The following is a 21,370-nucleotide window of genomic DNA, read 5'->3' on the forward strand; positions in this document are numbered from 1 at the left end:
ATATTGCACAGTGCCATACACTGACAGGCCAGCACATTGACTGATCAGTGCTGGCAAACATGAACAGCTACCTGGCAATCTGTCTCTGGTGAAAGGTAAGGAGAAACAGAACTACCATGAACCTGCAAATTCTGAGTGAAGCAGCTATGTGCAAACAAGGCAATGCATGGCAGAGATACTGTGTGTCCAAGTAAGAGCAAAATGAATGAGTGCTAAGAAAACAAGTTGAGAGCTGTTAGATGCATCTACTTTGATCCATGAGCTAGATCCCTGTCCCTACATGCAAAGCAGCTTGGCAACATCATTGCAATAGACTGTATCATTCAGCTCCAAGGTGCAGTCTGAAGTGGAGAACAGAATTATAACTTGGCCTGAGGTGTACACGATGACAGGGGGGTGGCTGCTGTTTTACTTATTACTGATCTCCACGGACAGAGGATTGAAGGTGGTCACTGCCCACAAAGTGTGCCCTGGAGTGCTGCATGGTGCTGGCCAAAATGGATGCCATGCAGATGAAGGCAGTGAACTGCAGCTGCCAAGGTTACTGATCTGACCTTCAAGTTGGAAATTAGCTCTGTTTAGTTTCACTCCGTTACCTGAGAACACATCCTTCCGATAGTGATTGCACACAGTACTCCAGCTGTGACCTAATTAGAGGTGTATACATTTCCATCATAAGCTCCCTGCTCTTGTATTCAATGCCTGAGCTAATAAAGGTAAGTATTTCATATATTTTCTTAATCAACTTATCTACCTATTTTGCTGCCTTCAAACATTGGCTTGAATTTGATCACAATCAAATGTGTTGGTATTCAACTTTGGCCACCTATCAAAGGGTCCCACACTCAATCACACTGCTGGCTGAAGCGGCCTTTAGGTACAATAATTAGATTGCCAACTCTCTGGGATTGCTGGGAATTGAAGATTCATCTCCAGAACACAGTCACAAGCAATCAGGGAGATATAAAGGTATTAGACAAAATGACCTTCATTCACACGGAACTCACAATTTCAATCTGGTCAGTACATTCTTCCCTTTTTTTTGGCTCTTTCACCATCTGTCTCAGGCTGGTCTAGCAGTGCTCAGTCAACTCATGGTGCTACTGAGTCACTCTTAGTGTTAAACATTGAAGTCCCCAACCCAGGGTACAGCCTGTGTCTTTATATCACTGAATGCTTTTTTCAGGCGATGTTCAACACTGTTTCATCAGCTGAGGGAGGGGGGAGGTGGCAATCAGTCGAAGGTTCCATTTCCCATAATTAGCTTGATGCCACTAGACTTCATGGGGTCTGTAGCCAGTGTTGAGGTTTCCAAGAGCCATTCCTTGCTGACTGTAAACTACAGGGTCATCACCTCTGCCCTACAAGTGGGACAGGACTTAACAGAAATAATTATGCAAGAGGTGTCTGGGACAATGAAGGGCAAGGTATGATTTTTCGCCTATGACAATGTCAGCCTTCTGCTTGACTGGTCATAGAGTCATAAAGATGCACAGCATGGAAACAGATCCTTTGGTTCAACTCATCATGCTGAGCTGACCAGATATCCCAACCCAATCTAGTCCCACCTGCCAGCACCTGACCCATATCCCTCCAAATTCTTCCTATTCATATACCCACCCAAATACTTTTTAAATGTTGCAATTGTACCAGCCTCCACCACTTCCTCTGGCAGCTCATTCCACACACGTACCACCCTCTGAGTGAAAATGTTACCTCTTAGGTCTCTTTTATATCTTCCCCCTCTCACCTTAAACCTATGCCCTCTTGTTCTGGACTCCTCCACCCCAGGGAAAAGACTTTGTCTATTTATCCTATCCAAGCACCTCATAATTTTGAAAACCTCTATAAAGTCATCCTTCAGCCTCCGACGCTCCAGGGAAAACAGCCCTAGCCTATTCAACCTCTCCCTATAGCTCAAATCCTCCAACCCTGGCAACATCCTTGTAAATCTTTTCTGAGCCCTTTCAAGTTTCACAATATCTTTCCGATAGGAAGGAGACTAGAATTGCACACAATATTCCAACAGTGGCCTAACCAATGTCCTGTACAGCCGCAACATGACGTCCCAACTCCTGTACTCAATACTCTGACCAATAAAGGAAAGCATACAAAACACCTTCTTCACGATCCTATCTACCTGCGACTCCACTTTCAAGGAGCTATGAACCTGCACTCCAAAGTCTCTTTGTTCAGCAACGCTCCCTAGGACCTTACCATTAAATGTATAAGTCTTGCTAAGATTTGCTTTCCCAAAATGCAATACCTTACATTTATCTAAATTAAACTCCATCTGCCGCTCCTCAGCCCATTGGCCCATCTGATTAAGATCCCGTTGTAATCTAAGATAACCTTCTTCGCTGTCCACTACACCTTCAATTTTAATGTCATCTGCAAACTTACTAACTATACCTCTTATGCTCCCATCCAAATCATTTATATAAATGACGAAAAATAGTAGACCCAGGACCAATCCTTCAGGCCTCCAATCTGAAAAACAACCCTCCACCACCCTCTGTCTTTCTGAGTTTTGCACAATTGCCCAGCTGTTAGTGAGAGGGGCCTTGCATGGATGAGCAGGCAGTATGAGCCTTCCCATGCCTACGCTGATGCTGGTACATCCTTCTACACTATTCTTATTTGACTTTTCAGTCACAGGTTGATACAGAGAGTAGTGAAGAAGGTGTTAGATACGCTTGCCTTTTTTGGTCAGTGCATTGAGTACAGGTGTTGGGATGTCATGTTGCAGCAAGACATTACTTAGGCCACTTTTGGAATACTGCATTCAGTCTGGTCTCCCTGCTGTGGGCAAGATGTTGAGAAACTTGAAATGGTTCAGAAAAGATTTACAAGGATGTTGCCGGGGTTGGGAGATTTGAGCTATAGGAAGAGGCTGAATAGGCTGGGGCTGTTTTCCCTGGAGCGTCAGAGGCTGAAGAGTGACCTTAGAGTGGGACTAGATTGGGTTGGGATATCTGGTTGGCATGGATGGGTTGGACCGAAGGGTCTGTTTCCATGCCGTACATCTCTATGACTCTATGACTCTATGACTCTAAGTCCTCCACAATCACTCAGTACCGGGGGGGGTGATGTACTGTCTACATGGAACACATCAGTTTGAAACAACAAGCCCAGTAGCATGGATGGGAAAATTTAGAGCCTACATGAATTAGAGAGATAGTTGTGGGATTCCTGGGCTTTGTTGGGTCAGGCTGATCATTCTGCTCTGGATTAGTGGTGCTGGAAGAGCACAGCAGTTCAGGCAGCATCCAAATAGCTTCGAAATCGACGTTTCGGGCAAAAGCCCTTCATTCCTGATGAAGGGCTTTTGCCCGAAACGTCGATTTCGAAGCTATTTGGATGCTTCCTGAACTGCTGTGCTCTTCCAGCACCACTAATCCAGAATCTGGTTTCCAGCATCTGCAGTCATTGTTTTTACCTTTTTGATCATTCTGCTGGCTGGCATGATAATGACAACCTGGTAGCTTTGTGTTCATTGTTGCTGAGCATTTTATTCCAAATGAATTATTTAATTTAAAAATTTCCCTAAGCTATCATTGTGGGATTTGAACTCATGTTTCTGGTTCATTACCCTAGCCCTCAGAATTACAGTCACATTGCTGTTTCATTACCTTTCCTGGTCACTGACTGAAAGTAATGTTGATGTGCAGAGCATCTAGCAGCCTCTGCTGGCAAGAAATGGCTACTGCATTTCCCAGTGAGGTACTAAATGTTCCTGACAACATTCCACGATCAAGTCCTTGTGGAACTGTGTGAGAACAGACTTCTCTAACCTTTTGAGTTTGTTCTTTTAGGTTGAGTTCTTTGAGTTCTGAGGGAGCGTTACTGGCCTTGAAATGTTAATTCTTAATTTCTGTCCACAGATGCTGCCAGATCTGCTGAGTTTTTCCAACAATTGGTTTTTGCTTCTCATTCATTTTCTGCTTTGAATTTTCTATTCCTTAGTGTATTTCTTCCTTTTTTCCCCTCTGTCTCAAGTCCTACCCTTCCTTCAATTCCTACCTGCAGAAAATAGAACAGGAAAGCAGAGAGATAGAGAGGGAATGCAAGAATGAGCAGAGAAGAGGTTGGTTATTGAAGGTGGTGTGAATGTGCAGAGCTGAGAGCAGCCCTGCTGGCAAGAAAAGCTATAGCGCCTGGTATTCCCATCCACATACAGTACTAACCAGGTTAAAAATCACACAGCACCAGGTTATAGTCCGACAGGTTTAATTGAAAACACACTAACTTTCGGAGCACTGCTCTTTCATCAGGTGGTTGCGGAGGACTCAATTGTAAGGCACAGAATTTATAGCAAAGCTTTACAGTGTGATGTAACTGAAATTATACATTGACTCAACAGACAATCAAGGTATTTTTCAATGTATAATTTCAGTTGCATCACACTGTAAACTTTTGCTATAAATTCTGTACCTTACAATTGTGTCCTTCACAATCACCTGATGAAGGAGCAGTGCTCCGAAAGCTAGTGTGCTTCCAGTTAAACCTGTTGGACTGTAACCTGGTGTTGTGTGATTTTTAACTATGTACACCCCAGTCCAACACCGGCATCTCCAAATCAAGAGTACTGACCAGGGCAACCAAAGCCTGCTTTAGCCTCAGACATTTCAGAAAAAAATGTTAGTTCTGGGATCAGAGTTTGAATGTTTGCTCTTCATGATGTTTATGAATATCCTAGACATTGGTGGACAGGCACAATTTCAAAATTGACAGATGAAATGAGAGTCCGAAATGTTGTGAACCGTGGGAGAGGTAGTGTTTAATTTTAAAAGGACAGGCATGTATGCACAGATCACTTAAGAGGCAAGAAGAATCGAGAGAGCAGTTAAAAAAGACATTGGAATCCTAGGCTTTTTAAATAGAGATCTTCAGAGTATAAAGGTACAGAAGTTACAATAAACATGTATTACATATGGATTGCATCTGATTCTAGCATTATATTTCAGGAAGAATGTGAAGGCATTCGAGTGAGTTCAGAGAAGATCCCTGAGATTAGATCCAGAGATGAGGAATTTCAGTTGTCAATAGATTGGATGACTTGGTGACATTCTCCAAAGGTTGAAGGAGTTTGGTAGAGGTGTGATGACGAGAGGAGATGGGGAGAAACTGTTACCATTGGCATGAGGATAGAGTGAAATTAAACAAAGGACAGTGAATTAAGACGATTGACAGAACAAGAAACAGCAGCATGAGGAAAAATATTTTTACACAGCTAGCATTTATTATCCAGAATATGCTGCCTGAGACTCAACCACAGCATTCAAACGAAAATTGGATCATTATCTGATGAGGTCGTGAAGATGTTTGTAGGCCTATTGAATAAGGGTGGTGGATGAGACTAGATGAGTCACTGTTTCAGAGAGTTGGCCCAGATTCAATGGGAATCAATGGCTTCATTGCTATAAATTCATCATTTAAGACATTTACAACATTGTGATCATTCCACTTCGGAAACTGATGTTGCATTTTCAGGTGTTTATAGACCAGTGTGACATTGGATCCATTTGAACAGGTGTTTCCTTTATTCAAAGGCTTGCCATCTTATCGCTTCTACTCCTTGTCCTTTCCTTTCTACCCTTCCACACCTTGCTCTCTTTCTGTCCTGATATTCAACCTCACAAACGTATGAATGAGAAACTCTACTCACATCAGCTTCTCCTTGCCTCACCTTTCAAAATCAATTATCTTCACTCTTTCCTACCTCATTTAGCTAATCACTTATTCAGAGGGTTTCCAATCCTCCCAGTTTGCACAGGATTCTTCAGGACTGAAAAATTAATCTCCTGGACACTGCTGGCAGAAACCTTGAGAAAATCAGAGAGATGCATGTCAAATTCATTTACCACCATTTTGAATCATTACAGCCATCTACTAGGGTTTGATTACAATGACAGTGGCATTGAAGTCATTACAGATATGCATGTCCTTGACAAGTTTAGTGAGCGGTTTTAACTGGGAGCTGTGTGAGTTGAGGCATTCAGCAGAATCCAACACTAGTGTCAAAATGACCAGAAAATTCCTTAGAATTTTGGTCAGTCCCCCAAGATGGCAAACTGCAGCTTCAGCTACACACCTGCAGATATAAGGCAAATGGTGTGGTAGCAGTACTAGCGCACTTCCACCAAAATTTCCTGACCAGTGAGTAATGTTGTTCCCCTGTTCTCTACTTGCTCATTCACCTTTTGCCTGTCTCTTTCTTCCTTGTCTCTTTCTGTTTCCCTATCTCTGTTGTTTGAAATTCTGTGGGGACTTTCCAGCAGGAGGCCAGTGAATTCTCAGCTGAAAGGAGGTGAGATCTACAGGGTCTAAAAGCAAATGATTGGCTCCCTTGTCATGTCTGAGGAGCAGAAGGCTCAGGCATTCACAGGAGGTCTCTACTGACATCTGCAACATCCTGGAACAAGGCTCCCTTCCCAGTGGAGCAGGTAGCCACACATTGCCAGCGTTGGATAGGCTGCCTGTCCCTGGGGATGGGATGGGGGAGGGTGGAGCCGGGTGGGGGCAAACCCTGCTAACCTCGGTCTCTGCCTGTCCCCGGGATTGTGTGCTCTCTTCTCTTGCTATGAGAGGGAGATGAGGGGTCTGAATGCTCATTGCATGACAAAGATTGGAGGTTACCGTTCCTGAACAGTGAGTCATGGTGCAAAAGAGCAAAAAGCCGAGGGTAAGCTGAGTATTGGAAGTTCATGGTGTGTGTGTGAGAGAGGAAAGGTGTGCGGGGGAAGGCCTGGAATTTCCTTAATGTGGAGTTTGGCACCCAGTAGCAGTATTCCACTCATCTGCCCTGTCGCGTGGTATCCTGGATACTCCTGGCAGTTGTTCTCCAGGATGGAGGATCACATCTGCACGGAGTTGCTCAGGCATTTCCAACCACGCTTGTCTTTTTGGTGAGGTTCTCCTCTTCCGATTGCCTTTGAGCAGCAGGGCTTCGAAATGAGAGTGGGAAGTTTTGCCAGCCCTCTTCACTCATGTAGCTGCTGTGCTAGCAAACCAAGCCCATTTTAATTAGAAATCTTTCCTTTGACTGAATTGGCTCTTCATCCAGCCTAGCCTCTTAATTGGATGGAGAGCTCAGAGGTGGGCTGATAGTGGCTTCACTTGGGGAAGGGCCTTAGCAAAGCTCATTCATTAGGAAATCCGTTTCCTAAATTGAAAATGCTTTTGTCATTCTAGCCAAATGCCCTGGTTTCAGTCTATATTATTTGTCGGAAGCATTACTGCAAGTCATTCTTTGACAGCACCTCCCATCTTACCCAGATGACAATGGTAGTTGCCTGAAAATGTTGCATTCTCTACCTTTCAGGACATACTTAGCTGACTTAGGTCTATGTTATCAATCCTTCATTCTCACTGGGTCAATGTTTGGGAGTTTCTGAACAGCACGGTGTCAATTATTCACCACACAGACTGCAGTAGTTCAGGAAGACAGTTCTCCAACATCTTCTTGTTGTAGGAATGAGCAAAAAGCAGTAATTCTCTTCTTTCTAACTTTGAAAGTTTATGTTCAACACTCTCTATCAGCCCTCCATTGCTTCACAATTAGAATAGAATCCCTACAGTGTGGAAACAAGTCCACACCAGCCCTCTGAAGAGTAACCCACCTAGTCCCATTCCTCCATCACTCTACATTTACCTAATGCACCTAATCTACACATCCCTGAACGCTAATGGGCAATTTAGCATGGCCAGTTCACCTAACCTGCACATCTTTGGATCATAGGAGGAAACCAGGGCGCCCAGAAGAAAACTACACAAACACTGGGAGAACATGCAAGCTCCACACAGCCAGTCACCCGAGGCTAAAATCGAACTCGGGTCCGTCACATTGTGAGGCAGCAGTGCTAACCATTGAACCCATGTGACCTGTTTTTAGATAGAAGGAGGATTGATTTCTGGTCCTGGTTCTACGTAAATCCCAAATGTTTCCCACAGGAAATTGGGAGCAGTAATATTAGCTCAATTCTCCAATGACTACCAACACTGATGTGCCCAGTATGTCCCTAATGCTGGCCCAGCTGAGATCAGTCTGGCCAGAATTTGTCCCTGTGAGCCGGCTGAATGTGATGGCTCAGAGTCACACCACATAAAGTTAAATACAAACACAGAGCTCTTAGGAAAACATTTGCAAGAGCCGGAATACCTTCAGGCACAATGAGTCAAAACAATACAGGAAATGCTTGACAGGCTTTATGTGAATCCACCTTTCTGCAGGCTCAGCTGCTTGTTTTCTTGTGCCTTAATATTTATAACCAAAAGTTCCTTGATAACACAAAGGGTTGCCTTATTTTTTTTTGGGTGTATCTTGGCTGACGCACAGTATCAGTCACTCTAGGCTATGTTTCATTGTTCAAAATGTTAACTTTTCTGTATGTGGTCCCTTTTCATATTTGCCATTTGAGCAGGAGAAAGAAACAGTAGAGGCTACAAAGGAGAGAATGACTGTCTTTCAGATAAAAAGTCTATTGTCCTGAGGTAATAGTGACACAAGCAAAACTTGTCTTGCTAATCCAAATCTCCTACTTGCTGAGAAGATTCATGAGATATTTGATTTCCTTATGTCTCAATTTGTTAAAATGTGTCAAATGTTTGGAGCAAGGAACAGAAAAGTACTCAAGCCCTGATCTATTCTCTACATGATCATATCTTACATAATGGTTTGGTTTCGACAGGAAACAAAGGTGATATTGCTGAACTATTTAGAACATTTAACTAAGCCTTCAATTCCCTTAAGAATCACAAGGGATTTTAAAAATAGATAATTGAATGAATTAACAAGAGGAAATAGACATAAACAAACAGACTATTAGCATCCTGTCAGGGAATGTTCCAAAATTGCCTTTTGGAAAGGCTTGAGATTCTGACATCTCATTATTGGGCATTTTGCTCATGAGCTTCCTGGTAGCTCAGTGTATGAATATAATATCCACTGTGATACATCTGAAAACAATGTTGTGAAGGATAGAACTGAATATAATCTTTACATGCACTTTTGTGAGCATTTATTAATGCAGATATACATTAAAAACCTGTCTCTCTCTTCATCCAATAAATACAGTTTCAGTAACTTCATAACAGACGAATTGCCAATTAATGCCTGTGTACAATTAAACACAATTAACATCCACCATGATCCTTAGCTTTACAGTCAACAAAGTCCTAAGTTTGATCCATGGTGTGTGTCAAATTAAGTGATTTCAACTAAGGCCTCAATGGGAATGGTTCAGTTGGACTCACATTCTCCTGGCTGGGAAAAGAAACAAACAGTAATATCTATTGAAGGCAGATGTTGTCTTGAGTAGGCGTAATGAACTGCTTGTGTGTGGCTTACCAAGAGTATTGGCATTCAACATTTGCCACAGATGGAAAGGAACTACACCCAGGAACAACATAGTTTTGATTTACCCAATAAAAATGATTGTAAACTTTCCTGATTTTCATCTGGAGTTTCCACTTGTCAAAGATTTAATCCTAGGACATTGCTACAAACAACCCAGGAAATAAATCACAGGGTTATTACACAGAATGACCTTCATGAATATCAATAAATGAGGCATATGGCCCAGTTTTGATTTGTAGTTGGCCCAGTTGACTCTACAAGAAAATAGGCTGAGGGAAATCAGGCTATAGGAAGAAACAAGAGCAGGATAGAATATGAGACATAATCCTTGCCTATATAAGTGATCAGTTGAATTGAAAGTAGTAACATGCAGAACAGCTAGCAGCCCTACATACTGACAGTAAAGCTAACTATATTTGTGGCAGCCACCCAAACAAGTACTAAGCTTAGCTTCTGAGGTCAGATAGGTTAGTATAGATTCAGAGTCATGGGGCAATTGCCTATGGCCTGTTTTGGGTTTCTTTACTTCAAATACTTGTTTGTTTCTGCACGATATGCTTTCCCAGCTATTTTCCTTTTCTTTTTTCCTTCCACTCTGTTTCACCCCACTACCTTGTGACTGCCAACAGAACAATGATTTACGTGGCAGGTACTCATGTGACTCGGCCAACGTTGTCTGTCTTATACATTGCAGGCAAGGATGCCCTGAGGCATGGTACATTTGGAAAACCGAACAAAGGCTACGGCAATGGATAAATGGGCACCGCACAACAATCAACAGACAGGAGTGTTCCCTCCCAGTTGGGGAAAATTTCAGCGGTCCAGGACATTTGACCTCAAGCCTTCGGGTCACCATCCTCCAAGGTGGACTTCGGGACAGGCAACATCGAAAAGTAGCTGAGCAGAGGCTGATAGCTAAGTTCCTTACCCATAGGGAGGGCCTCAACTGGGATCTTGGGTTCATGTCACACTACAGGTGACCACTTTACACTCACACACACAGACACTCCTACACACACACACACACACACACACACACACACACAAACACACACTCCTACAGACATACACACTCCCACACTCACATATGCACCCTCTCACAGACTTATCTCTCTATACCCACATACACACACATATAAGCTCTCTCTCACACTCACACCCCCACCCCAGACAGACAGGCACATACACACACACACAAAAACCCACATGCACACATATACATATACGTTTGTTGGGTGAATTTGTACTTTCAGAGTTACAATGTACTTTGCTCAAAAACTGCATGAATCCATATAAGACTCTGTTAACTCACTTTTTAGATTAGAATCAGTCTAAACATTATGGCACAGACAGGAAACACAGGGGGCTAACACCTTCAACATATTACCTGGCTGACACCAATTGTTACAGTTAACCTGAGAATGTAACTTTTTAAAAATATTCTGTGGTTTACATATGAAAGAAGTGAAACTATCATGGTATTCTAACAGATCAAAGACGCAACAAACAATGTATTTTTCAATGTATAATTTCAGTTACATCACACTGTAAACTTTTGCTATAAATTCACAACCTCCACAACCAACTGATGAAGGAGCGATGCTCCGAAAGCTAGTGCTTCCAATTAAACCTGTTGGACTATAACCTGGTGTTGTGTGATCTTTAACAGAACAATGTACAGTGTAGCAGAAAGAAACAGTGCTAGATTGAGCTGCATAATAACTGGAGATCAATGGCAGAGAGAATCTGCATAGCTACTTATTTAAAACTTAACAAAAATTGGCTAAGTGTAAATTTTGGTGAATTTCACAAAGGGTTCCTTTTCAGGTTTCTTGGCAGGTTTCTTCATGCTGTCTTCAGAAATTTACCTAATTGCCAATGCATCGTGACCCATGGTATCCCTTTCCTAGTATTCTTCTACTTTTCTTTTGTATATTCACAGGATGAAAGCTTCACCAGCTAGGCTGGCATTTACTGCCCATCACTAATTGCCCAGAGGGCAGTAAAGGTCAACCACATTGCTGTGGGTCTGGAGTCACATTAGGCCAGAATGGCAGCTTCCTTCCCTAGAGGGTATCAGTAAACCCCCACTTTTTCACTTGTTTTCAGAATAGTGAGACCTTGGCATAATTTGACAGAAGTTTCCTTTATTTCAAGACCTATTGTCCTATCATTTACATTTATCTTCCTTTCCTGGCCACTCTTTCCAACCTTGTTCTGTTTCTCCCTTGATATTCAATCTCCTAAGCACACAAAAAAGTTTCAAATTATCATTGCCTTTGCCTTGCTGCTGTTTTGCAAAGTCCATCACTTTCACAATTTCCTACCACAGTTTCAGTAGCACATCTAATTAAATAAAATGGAAGGGTTAGTGAATTTCAGAAAGATTTCTAGGTAACTGTACATCTTTTTTTCCTTTCTCTTCTATTTTCACATTCTTTTTCTGTCTGAGTCTGCTTTTACCTTTATATCTATTGGACTTTCTTCCTTTTCATTTATCCTTTTGTCTCTTTTCATAACTTCCCTACCTTTCCTTGTCTCACTGCCTATCTCTGTGTGCCTCTCATTTTTTCCCTGTTCCTCAGTATCTTTCGCTCCCTGTTGCTCTTTCTCTTTTCCTTCTTATTGCTTTCTATTTCTCCCACTTGTACTGTCCCTCTATTGTTGGTCTGTCTCACTTTCTCAGCCTTTTTCTTCGACTCTCTCCTCATCCTTTTTGAAGTTTAGTTGGAATTTTCCTGCAGCTGAAACCCTCAGCAAAAGAAGTTAATTGTTAAAAAGAAATGTCAGTTTGTATGTTTCTTCAGCATTTCCATTAAAGGAAAAGAAACCCTGCTGACACTCTATTTGTCTCCATCTACCTCTCTCCTTCCCTCTGTCTCTTTCTGCTGTCTCTTCATAACTGTCTCTGTCAATACCTCTCATGTTTGTTATATCTCTCCCTGTCTGTCTATTTCCTTCTGTTAATCTTGCTCTCGATTTCTTTCTCCATATCATTCTCTGTCCTCTCTCTGTTACTCTCTTCATTTCGATTCGTCTCTTGTTGTGTCTTTGATCAATTTATATCTCTATCTCTCTGCTTTTCTTTTTTTTCTGAATTGTTTCAATAATTACCTGTTAGTTACTTAACTTTATCTTTCTTTAAGAACCTAAAAACTATCATTAAATTTCTTATTTGTATTGTATCCTCCTGGTTCAGACTAATGACAGAATTCAACTTTTGAACATTCAGCTGAATTCTGGCTCCAATGCATTTCTCAATTTTAAGAAGGAGGTGAATATTTCTTAGAAATAACTAGGCAATTATGTGGTCGGGTAAAACTCCTGAAAATGACTAGCCACAGCTCTGAGTCAGAAGATTCTGGGTTCAAGTTACACTTCAAATGGGTAGGTTGCGCTTCGGCAGGTCGGTGTGGACTTGTTGGGCCGAAGGGCCTGTTTCCACACTGTAATGTAATCTAATTAAAAAAAACAAGGCTAATTATTGCAGTGATGTGGAGGTGCCAGTGTTGCAATGGGGTGGGTGGGGGTGGGGTGGAGGTGGCGGGGAGGTAACAAAATTAAAAATCACACGATGCCAGGTTATCATCCAGGTTTATTTGGAAGTACAAGCTTTTGGAGCTTGTGTATTGTATTATATTTTTTATAATCCATGCGACAATTTATAAATTCTGACATTGGAAATGGAACCAGTCTGACTCAAGATTGAAATACATATAGACTTCAACCTTACACCCTCAATGCATTGTCTGAGCTGAGATGTTCACTTTTTTTTTACAAAACGTTAAGTTATCTAGGGAATGTGACTTGGAAAAAGTTCTGCGATTTACATATTAACGAATTGAAACCTGCAGCTCATTCTAAAAGATGAAAGACTTAACAGCAATCTAGGTTTGTTCAATATATTACATCAGTGTATGGCTCAATGAACTTTTGTTATAAATTCTGTGTCCAATGATCTTACTTCACTAGCTACTTGACGAAGGAGCAGCACTCTGAAGACTTGTACTGTACTTTCAAATAAACCTATTGGACTATAATATGGTGTCATGTGATTTTTGACTACTTCAGTGCCAGTACTGAGGGAGATCTATGCTGTTAGAGCTGCCTTTTTTCAGTTAAGAGGTTAAACAAAGCCTTGTCTGGCAAATATTAAAATTCCCAAAGGGCAAGATGTCCTGCTCAATATTTTTCCTGAATCAATATCACTATCTGGTCATTATCACACAAGTGTTTATCAAAGTTTGATTGTTCAAATGGGCTTTTGCAATTGCTGCACTCACTATGTTGCATAAGGATGGAAATGTCTGATAGGGTGAATAATGAAGAGTACCATAAGTAGCACCTACTATGATTGATACCAAATTGGCTTGGTGGGAGAACAGTTTAGGATGCTGAAAGAATAAGGTACAACATCCATGACCTCCTTTATCTCTGTAACAGTTTATTATGCCAATGTAACCTGTAAACTGTTGCTAAAATGCAATAAACTATTTCTTGTTCTATTCAAGATTTCTTTTTAAACCAGTAAGTTGATTCTCATCTACAATATTAGAACAAGCAAGCGAGACCTAAAGAGAATGGTGGTAGTTAACCTGCCTCATAGTAAGGTGCCGACTCAGTTTGACTACACAATGGATCCAGGAACACTCAGTTAAGGAGCAGTTGTTGTGGAACAACTGGTCAAAGGAACATTGCTTTGTAATCCTCTGCCAATCTCTCATTGTTTTGGGGAATTGAGGCAAAAAAAACCAGATTATATTGAAGTTATCTATGTTGACATACAAAGTATTTTCATGCTATCAAACAGATAGAAAGCTATAAATATTTTCTGTTGCTATCAACACTAAGAGAATTCAGATAGCAAGATTTGCAAAGCAACATGAAGAGACAAATAGTTAGTGAGCAGTACACCTACTTGAGCTAACTAACAAACCTCTAGCTCATGTAACTCAGACTACATTGTATTTTGTTGAACAATTAGTAATGACAGATTTCAGTCTGATGTTAGATGCTGAGATGACTCAAAAGAGACAAGTTTAAACAGAGAATTTAATTGCAACATCTTCCAAGGAAGGATGCTCAGTAACAGTGACTGAAATCAGGCCAAGCAAGAAGCAATCCTCAAATAATGGACTAAGAAACTGAAATTTAGGTTTCATCAATGGAATTATTGAATGAGAACAAACCAAAGTAAAACGTTTACATAGATCAGCACAGAGTTAGCAGATTGAGAATAGACATTTGCTGCCCCAGATTAATAATGTAGTGCATACAACCCCATGGAATGGAGCACTGAGAAGGGACGACCAATGTTCAATGATTCAGAATGTGGAGAAGAAAAGAATTCCTGTTCCAACAGAGCAGCTGTTCTCCATTAAGGGAATCCATCAAATATAAAGCCCTCCAGATATTGCAAAGGAGCATTTGCCTGTCTCAACAGGAAAGATGCCCTCACTGAAAAAATCCAAGAGATTAAAGGTCAGCCAGTTTAAAATGACTTTCAGACATCAGTGAGTGAATCAACACTCTTCAATGCAGAGAACTAACAGTTTCCAAGTCTAAAGATGCATTTTGGAAAATCCTGATGCATGAAAAGTGCAAAATAATGCAAGACATTTTAATTCCTTATTTTTTGAACACAGGATAAGATCTCCATTGCTACAGGTAAACACATTTACGGATTAAGGATTAATATAAATAAATTGATAGATGAAGTAAATCAGAAGGTTTACAGGTATAGCACTGAGCCATGGAGCCATGGCTTCTTTTCCTGTTCTGTGCTGGTCTTGCTAATCTAAGCTGTGATCAAAATTTACAGGACTGGTGGTGGTAGACAGAGTCATAGAATCATACAGCATAGAAACAGATCCTTCAGTCCAAACCTTCCATGCCTCCCACAATCCCAAACTGAACTAGTCCCACTTGCCTGCGCTTGGTCCATATCCCTCCAAACATTTCTTACTCATGTACTTATCTGTTGTGGGGAAAATCATATTCTCGGAGTCAGAATCGGGATTCAACAACAGGGTTTATTGTACAAAGAAACTGAAACTCCAGGGAGAGAGAGAGAGAGAGAGATGTTTGTCAGCACGGCTGTCAGCTGCAAGCCTCCTTTCACCATCTGAGCACATGTCATGATACCTTATACATTTCGTGGTACAATAGGTATATACCCAGGTAAATAGTGCTGTGAAGAAGGCATATGGTGTACTGGGCTTTATTGGTAGAGGAATTGAGTTCCGGAGTCCTGAGGTCATGTTGCAGTTGTATAAGACTCTGGTGCGGCCTTATCTGGAGTATTGTGTGCAGTTTTCGTCGCCATACTATAGGAAGGATGTGGAGGCACTGGAACGGGTGCAGAGGAGGTTTACCAGGATGTTGCCTGGCATGGTAGGAAGATCGTATGAGGAATGGCTGAGGCACTTGGGGCTGTTCTCATTGGAGAAAAGAAGGTTTAGGGGAGATTTGATAGAGGTGTACAAGATGATTAGGGGTTTAGATAGGGTTGACAGTGAGAACCTTTTTCCGCGTATGGAGTCAGCTGTTAGTAGGGGACACAGCTTTAAATTAAGGGGAGGTTGGTATAGGACAGATGTTAGGAGTAGATTCTTTACTCAGCGGGTTGTGAGTTCATGGAATGCCCTGCCAGTATCAGTGGTGGACTCTCCCTCTTTATGGTCATTTATGCGGGCATTGGATAAGCATATGGAGGTTATTGGGCTAGTGTAGGTTAGGTAGGCTTCGGTTGGCGCAACATCGAGGGCCGAAGGGCCTGTACTGCGCTGTATTTTTCTATGTTTCTATGTTTCTATTAATAGCTCAAGTATCAAGTCCTTGTTTGTACAGCATGGTTTGTTTATTGTCAGTTTCAGCAGCTACGCAGAAGTCCATTGCTGCAGTGATTGGTCATGATCTTTCTTCCTGAGAAGGAAGATTGCTTTTCATTACTGCAGATCTGAAGTATTAACACTTGTATACAAGTAGTCTCAGGGTGTTAACATTTCTATTGAAAGTGGTGGCTGGACTCAGACACTTTGGCGGGAGGTAGACATTACTGATGTGTATTCTCTTCCCCACCTGCCTTAAACTAATCATCTACGCTCTGTGTCTATTGTGCTGGTATCCTGTTAGCCTCAGGCAGTATCTGTATATGCTCTGCTGTATTTTTACATGTTATGGCTCAGCGGCCATCTTGTGTGCTAAGTGACCAACATGTTATGACTAAGTGGCCATCTTGTGCCTGTGTGCCCCGGGTCTGTACGCCCTGTGTCAAACCAGTCCATGTGGACCACAATCCCAAACTAAACTAGTCCCACCTGCCTGCACTTGGTCCATACCCCCTCCAAACATTTCTTACTCATGCACTTATCCAAATGTCTTTTGAATGTTGTAACTGTATCCGCATCCACCACTTCCTCTGGAAGGTCACTCCACACATGTGCATGTGTTTAAAAAAATTGTGTCTCATGTCTTTTTATATCTTTCTCCTCTCACCCATCGTCTTGAAATCTCCTACCCTAGGGAAAAGATGCCTGCCATTCACCTTGACTATACCCCTCATGATTTTTATAACCTCTATAAAGTACCTCACAACCTCCTACTCTCCAATGAAAGAAGTCACAGCCTATCCAGCCTCTCCCCATAACTCAAACACTCCATTCCCAGCAAATCCTGATTAATCTCTTCTGAACACTCCCCAGCTTAATAATATCCTGTAGTGCAAGGTGAATAAATTAAACCAGGGTCTGCGTTAATTGGTAATGACGACTACTGTAAAATATGCATGAATGTCAAAAGAGAGGTTCAGCTCTACTGTGTTGACACTTCTCTCCACATGATCAAATATTTAGCCAACGATCTATGGTACGCTTGCAAGTAAAGAAAAATCACATAGCTGGTGAGTATCTAAGATCAATGAGTGACCCTACAGCAGAACCAGAGTCAGTTCCCCTTGGAAAGGAAGAAAAAAATATAAATTGTAATGATTGATGTTAGCAGGGTTACATGAAATGGCAGGGTCTGAAGTATTTTGTAAATAAGCCATATCAAACACCCCTCTCCATTGTAGAATGACCTTGAGGTGAGATTTACTTGTTATCAGTAGTTGATTGTAACTGCAACCCTTGTTTCCCTGTCTAAAGATAAGCAATTCTGTATTTCTGTTTGCAATGTAATCAGCCTCAGCAGCCAACATAAAGTTTATATCGGACCTTTGCCAATTTCTGTGTCACACTTGGGGCCACAGAATTATCACAGAATTGCTAGTGCATAGAAGGACGCCATATGATATGAGCAAATTATTTGTTCTGGGGTGGATTTACACATGAACACCCTCATGCCCATTGAAGTTATTTTCATAAATTCAGTAAATTTGGGCTGGGAGTCAATATGCTTGAACTTAATGATAGTGAGTGCCTACAGCGTATAATCCAAAACTGTGTCTTCATCCTTAACCGTAGGAATTATGGCACAGTATTAAATCTACCTGCTCTCCATGATCACTACATATGAGTTCTTTGGGCATTCCATTTCCTTAAAGTCGATATAAGAAAATAAATCCTGTTGTTAATACAGAATATTTCAGGTTTCCAGTATTTTGATTCCGTTTCTTATATCCATTCAGGATTTTAAAATATCTCAGTAAATCATTTCATAATCTCCTCTGTGTGAATGAAAGCAGTTCCAATATTTCACATGCTAAGCAGCATTCAAGTCAATCAGTATTGTTCCCTAACTATCGACTCAATATTCTTTCATGTGGGGGCCCAAAACTGTACACGATTCTCCAGCCATGATCTTAGTCAGGTATTATATTGTTTTCCTTTATATTTCAACACTTTAAAACAAGAAATCCAATATAACATTAACTGTTTTTCTAAATGTTCTTATCCATTTGAGGTGTTGCTTTGAATTGGTTAAACTATGTGAGTCAGATCAATAGCACCTCAGTACATCCATTTGCTGTGAAATTAAAGCATTTTAACAATAACATCTTGATTCACCAGATATATTCTCGATCCTCCATCAAAGTAACTAGAGGGGAGAGTAAGTGTATAAACATTTAGTGCAAATCACAATACACAAAGAATGTCAAATATTGGGCAAAATGCCTGGAAAATCCCTAGATATTAGACACTTATTGTCCTTCCCTTAAAAAATCTCATTAAGAGGCCCATTTTCAGTTGGCCCTTTCACTCACCTCCCCCCCTCACCTTTTCTCTCCATGGACTATTCTAAAGAATGTTACTAGGTTAAATAGTCTGTATAAATTTCAGTCATACTGATTAGAATTGTAACAATGTTACATCTATTCAGTGTTTTGTTGAACTCTAATTATGTATGTTTCACCATTTCGGCTACTTAATTTTTAAACAGATTTAGAGCCATGAACTATTCGTTCAAAACATCCTTGGTTTCTCAGTTAGTAAATGTAATATCCAGGATCACACACACATATTTACCTACAAAACTAATTTAATTCCCAGTCTGGCTGGCTTATCTAGCCATTGGGAATTTATGGAAAAACAACTGACTTTAGTATTTCTAAACTGGACCGGGGAATAATTAACCAGAATTTCCAGTTCTGATGGCATTTTGGAAGATGTATGGTGTCTATTCAACTGATTGACTATGTTCTGATTGCCCACCAATACTCACTGGTTAAACATCACTCATTTACACATGGGCAATCATATCACAAAAGGGTAAATAGCCCTTTTGTTTGGAAACATCTGATTGTGGATTTTGAATTTTCTAACACTTAATTTTATTAGGGGAGCAAGAAAACATAACAATCAGCTCTACCACAAACAGTATCTTTCAGAATGTTCAGCAGCTGCCTACTGCATTTCCCAATGTCACATAATCTTATGTAATCACAGAACAGATTTCCTCAATGGAGCAAAATCAGTAACACGGTCTTTATGAATGGAGTTACATTTTGCTAATCAACTGACAAAGGAAATCTATCTTCCCATATTTACCCTTCTCCTTAAGGAAGTGACTTTCCTTAGGCTTAGCTCCACAAGTGTTGATATTTTATACAATTGATTCATATAAGAGTGTGGGGGGAACTGAACACATCACAGTATTAAACGTTCAAAATCTGATTTTAAAAAGAACATTTTTTTTCACTTACATCTGTGCGGAACGATGCTGAGTCATCAGTTTTTGAGGTTTTCAATGATCTTTCAGCATGGGAGTAACTTAGTGCTACCATTCCTACCTCTCAGTCAGGAGGTGTCATGTTCAAACCCCCGTTCAGGAAGTCCTAGTGAGAGAATACTCTAAATTCTGCACTAACTGCACAGTTTAACAAGGGCTACTTGTATTCACAGGGTGGACGTGACAATTTCCCTGCTATTGAATGGCTGTAGGAACACATAAAAACCTACTTTTCTATTAGATTAATTTCCCTACTGCCTGGCATAAAGATGATTTAGGCCGTGGAAAGAGAGTTCACCTGCAGCCTTTCAGACTGTTAATCAGCCTGCGAATATTCACACTATTGTCAAAGGGTCAAGAGTGAACATATGAAAACAACTATAATGGTTACCATCTGCAAGGAAAACATGAGATTTGAGCTGTAATCCTACCCTGCTTTCCATTCCCTGGTTTTTCATTTGGCAAAGACCATCTTGTAACCGTTCAATTAATCACAGAAAAGAAGTTTAACTTACCCCGTGTTTGATCATTTACATATTACAGAAATTGGTCTGTTAGAATTTATGTTGCACATAAACCTTCGCCAACTAGAACAATTTATATTTTTTAGAATGCCTTTAATATAATAAAACATCTCAAAGCACTTCAAAGGAGCATTCCAAAACAATTCTGACATTAATCTCATAAGGAGATACTTTATAAACTTATAAACTTTCACTGTATTCATTTGAGTACATGTGACAATAAAGCTAATTCAATTCAATTTAATTTTGAGTCAGGTGATTAAAGCTTCATCATAGGGATCAGTTTTAAACAGAATCTCTCTTATCTCTCTCTCTCTTTTCTTTCTCGCTCTCTCTTTTCTCTCTCTTTTCTCTCTCTCTCTCTTTTCTCTTTCTCTTTTCTCTCTCTCTTTTCTCTCTCTCTTCTCTCTCACTTTTCTCTCTCTCTCTCTCTTTTCTCTCTCTCTCTTTTCTCTCTCTCTTTTCTCTCTCTCTCTTTTCTCTCTCTTTTCTCTCTCTCTCTTTTCTCTCTCTTTTCTCTCTCTCTCTTTTCTCTCTCTGTCTTTTCTCTCTCTCTCTTCTCTCTCTTTTCCCTCTCTTCTCTCTCTCTCGCTTTTCTCTCTCTCTCTTTTATCGCTCTTTTCCCCCACCCTCTATTCTCTCTCTCTTTTCTCTCTCTTTTCTCTCTCTCTTTTCTCTCTCTCTCTCTTTTCTCTCTCTCTCTATTCTCTCTCTCTTTTCTCTCTCTCTTTTCCCTCTCTTTTCTCTCTCTCTTGTCTCTCTTTCTTCTCTCTCACTCTCTCTTTTCTCTCCCTCTTTTCTCTCTCTCTTTTCTCTCTCTCTATTCTCTCTCTCTTTTCTCTCTCTCTTTTCGCTCTCTTTTCTCTTTCTCTTGTCTCTCTCTCTTCTCTCTCTCTCTTTTCTCTCTCTCTCTTTCTCTCTCTATCTGTTTTTCTCTCTCTCCCTTTTCTCTCTCTTTTCACTTTCATTTCTCTCTCTCTCTTCTCTCTCTCTCTTTTCTCTCCCCCTCTCTCTCTCTCACTATCTCTCTTCTCTCTCTCTCTCTCTTTCTATTCTCTCTCTCTCTCTTTTCTCTCTCTCTCATCTCTCTCTCTCGTTTCTCTCTCTCTTTCTCTCTCTCTTTCTTTCTCTCTATCTCTCTCCCGTTCTCTCTCTCTCACACTCACTCTCTCTCTCTCTCCCTCTCTTTTTTCTCACTCTCTCTTTTCTCTCTCTTTTCTCTCTCTCTCTTTTCTCTCCCCCTCTCTGTCTCTTCTGTCTCTCTCTCTTTTCTCACTCTCTTTTCTCTCGCTCTCTTTTCTCTCCCTCTCTTTTCTCTCTC

General features: G+C 40.8%; 1 protein-coding gene across 2 annotated transcripts in view; it reads right to left on the reverse strand.

Annotated features, from left to right (window-relative positions):
* Nucleotides 1-19,617, reverse strand: part of LOC140494546 (signal-transducing adaptor protein 1-like) — a 101,500-nt gene extending 81,883 nt beyond the window's left edge. Inside the window, exon 1 of one of the 2 annotated variants that reach the window (XM_072593828.1) lies at nt 19,500-19,617. In XM_072593828.1, the coding sequence (XP_072449929.1) occupies nt 19,500-19,580 (81 nt within the window). In that variant the 5' untranslated portion in view covers nt 19,581-19,617. Of the gene's footprint in view, nt 1-5,722; nt 5,826-19,499 lie in introns of those variants that run through there. The other variant, XM_072593832.1, reaches the window with a different exon arrangement.
* Between the last annotated feature and the right edge of the window lie 1,753 nt (nt 19,618-21,370).

The sequence above is a fragment of the Chiloscyllium punctatum genome, chromosome 24 (assembly GCF_047496795.1).
Source record: "Chiloscyllium punctatum isolate Juve2018m chromosome 24, sChiPun1.3, whole genome shotgun sequence".
NCBI classification, from domain to species: Eukaryota; Metazoa; Chordata; class Chondrichthyes; order Orectolobiformes; family Hemiscylliidae; genus Chiloscyllium; species Chiloscyllium punctatum.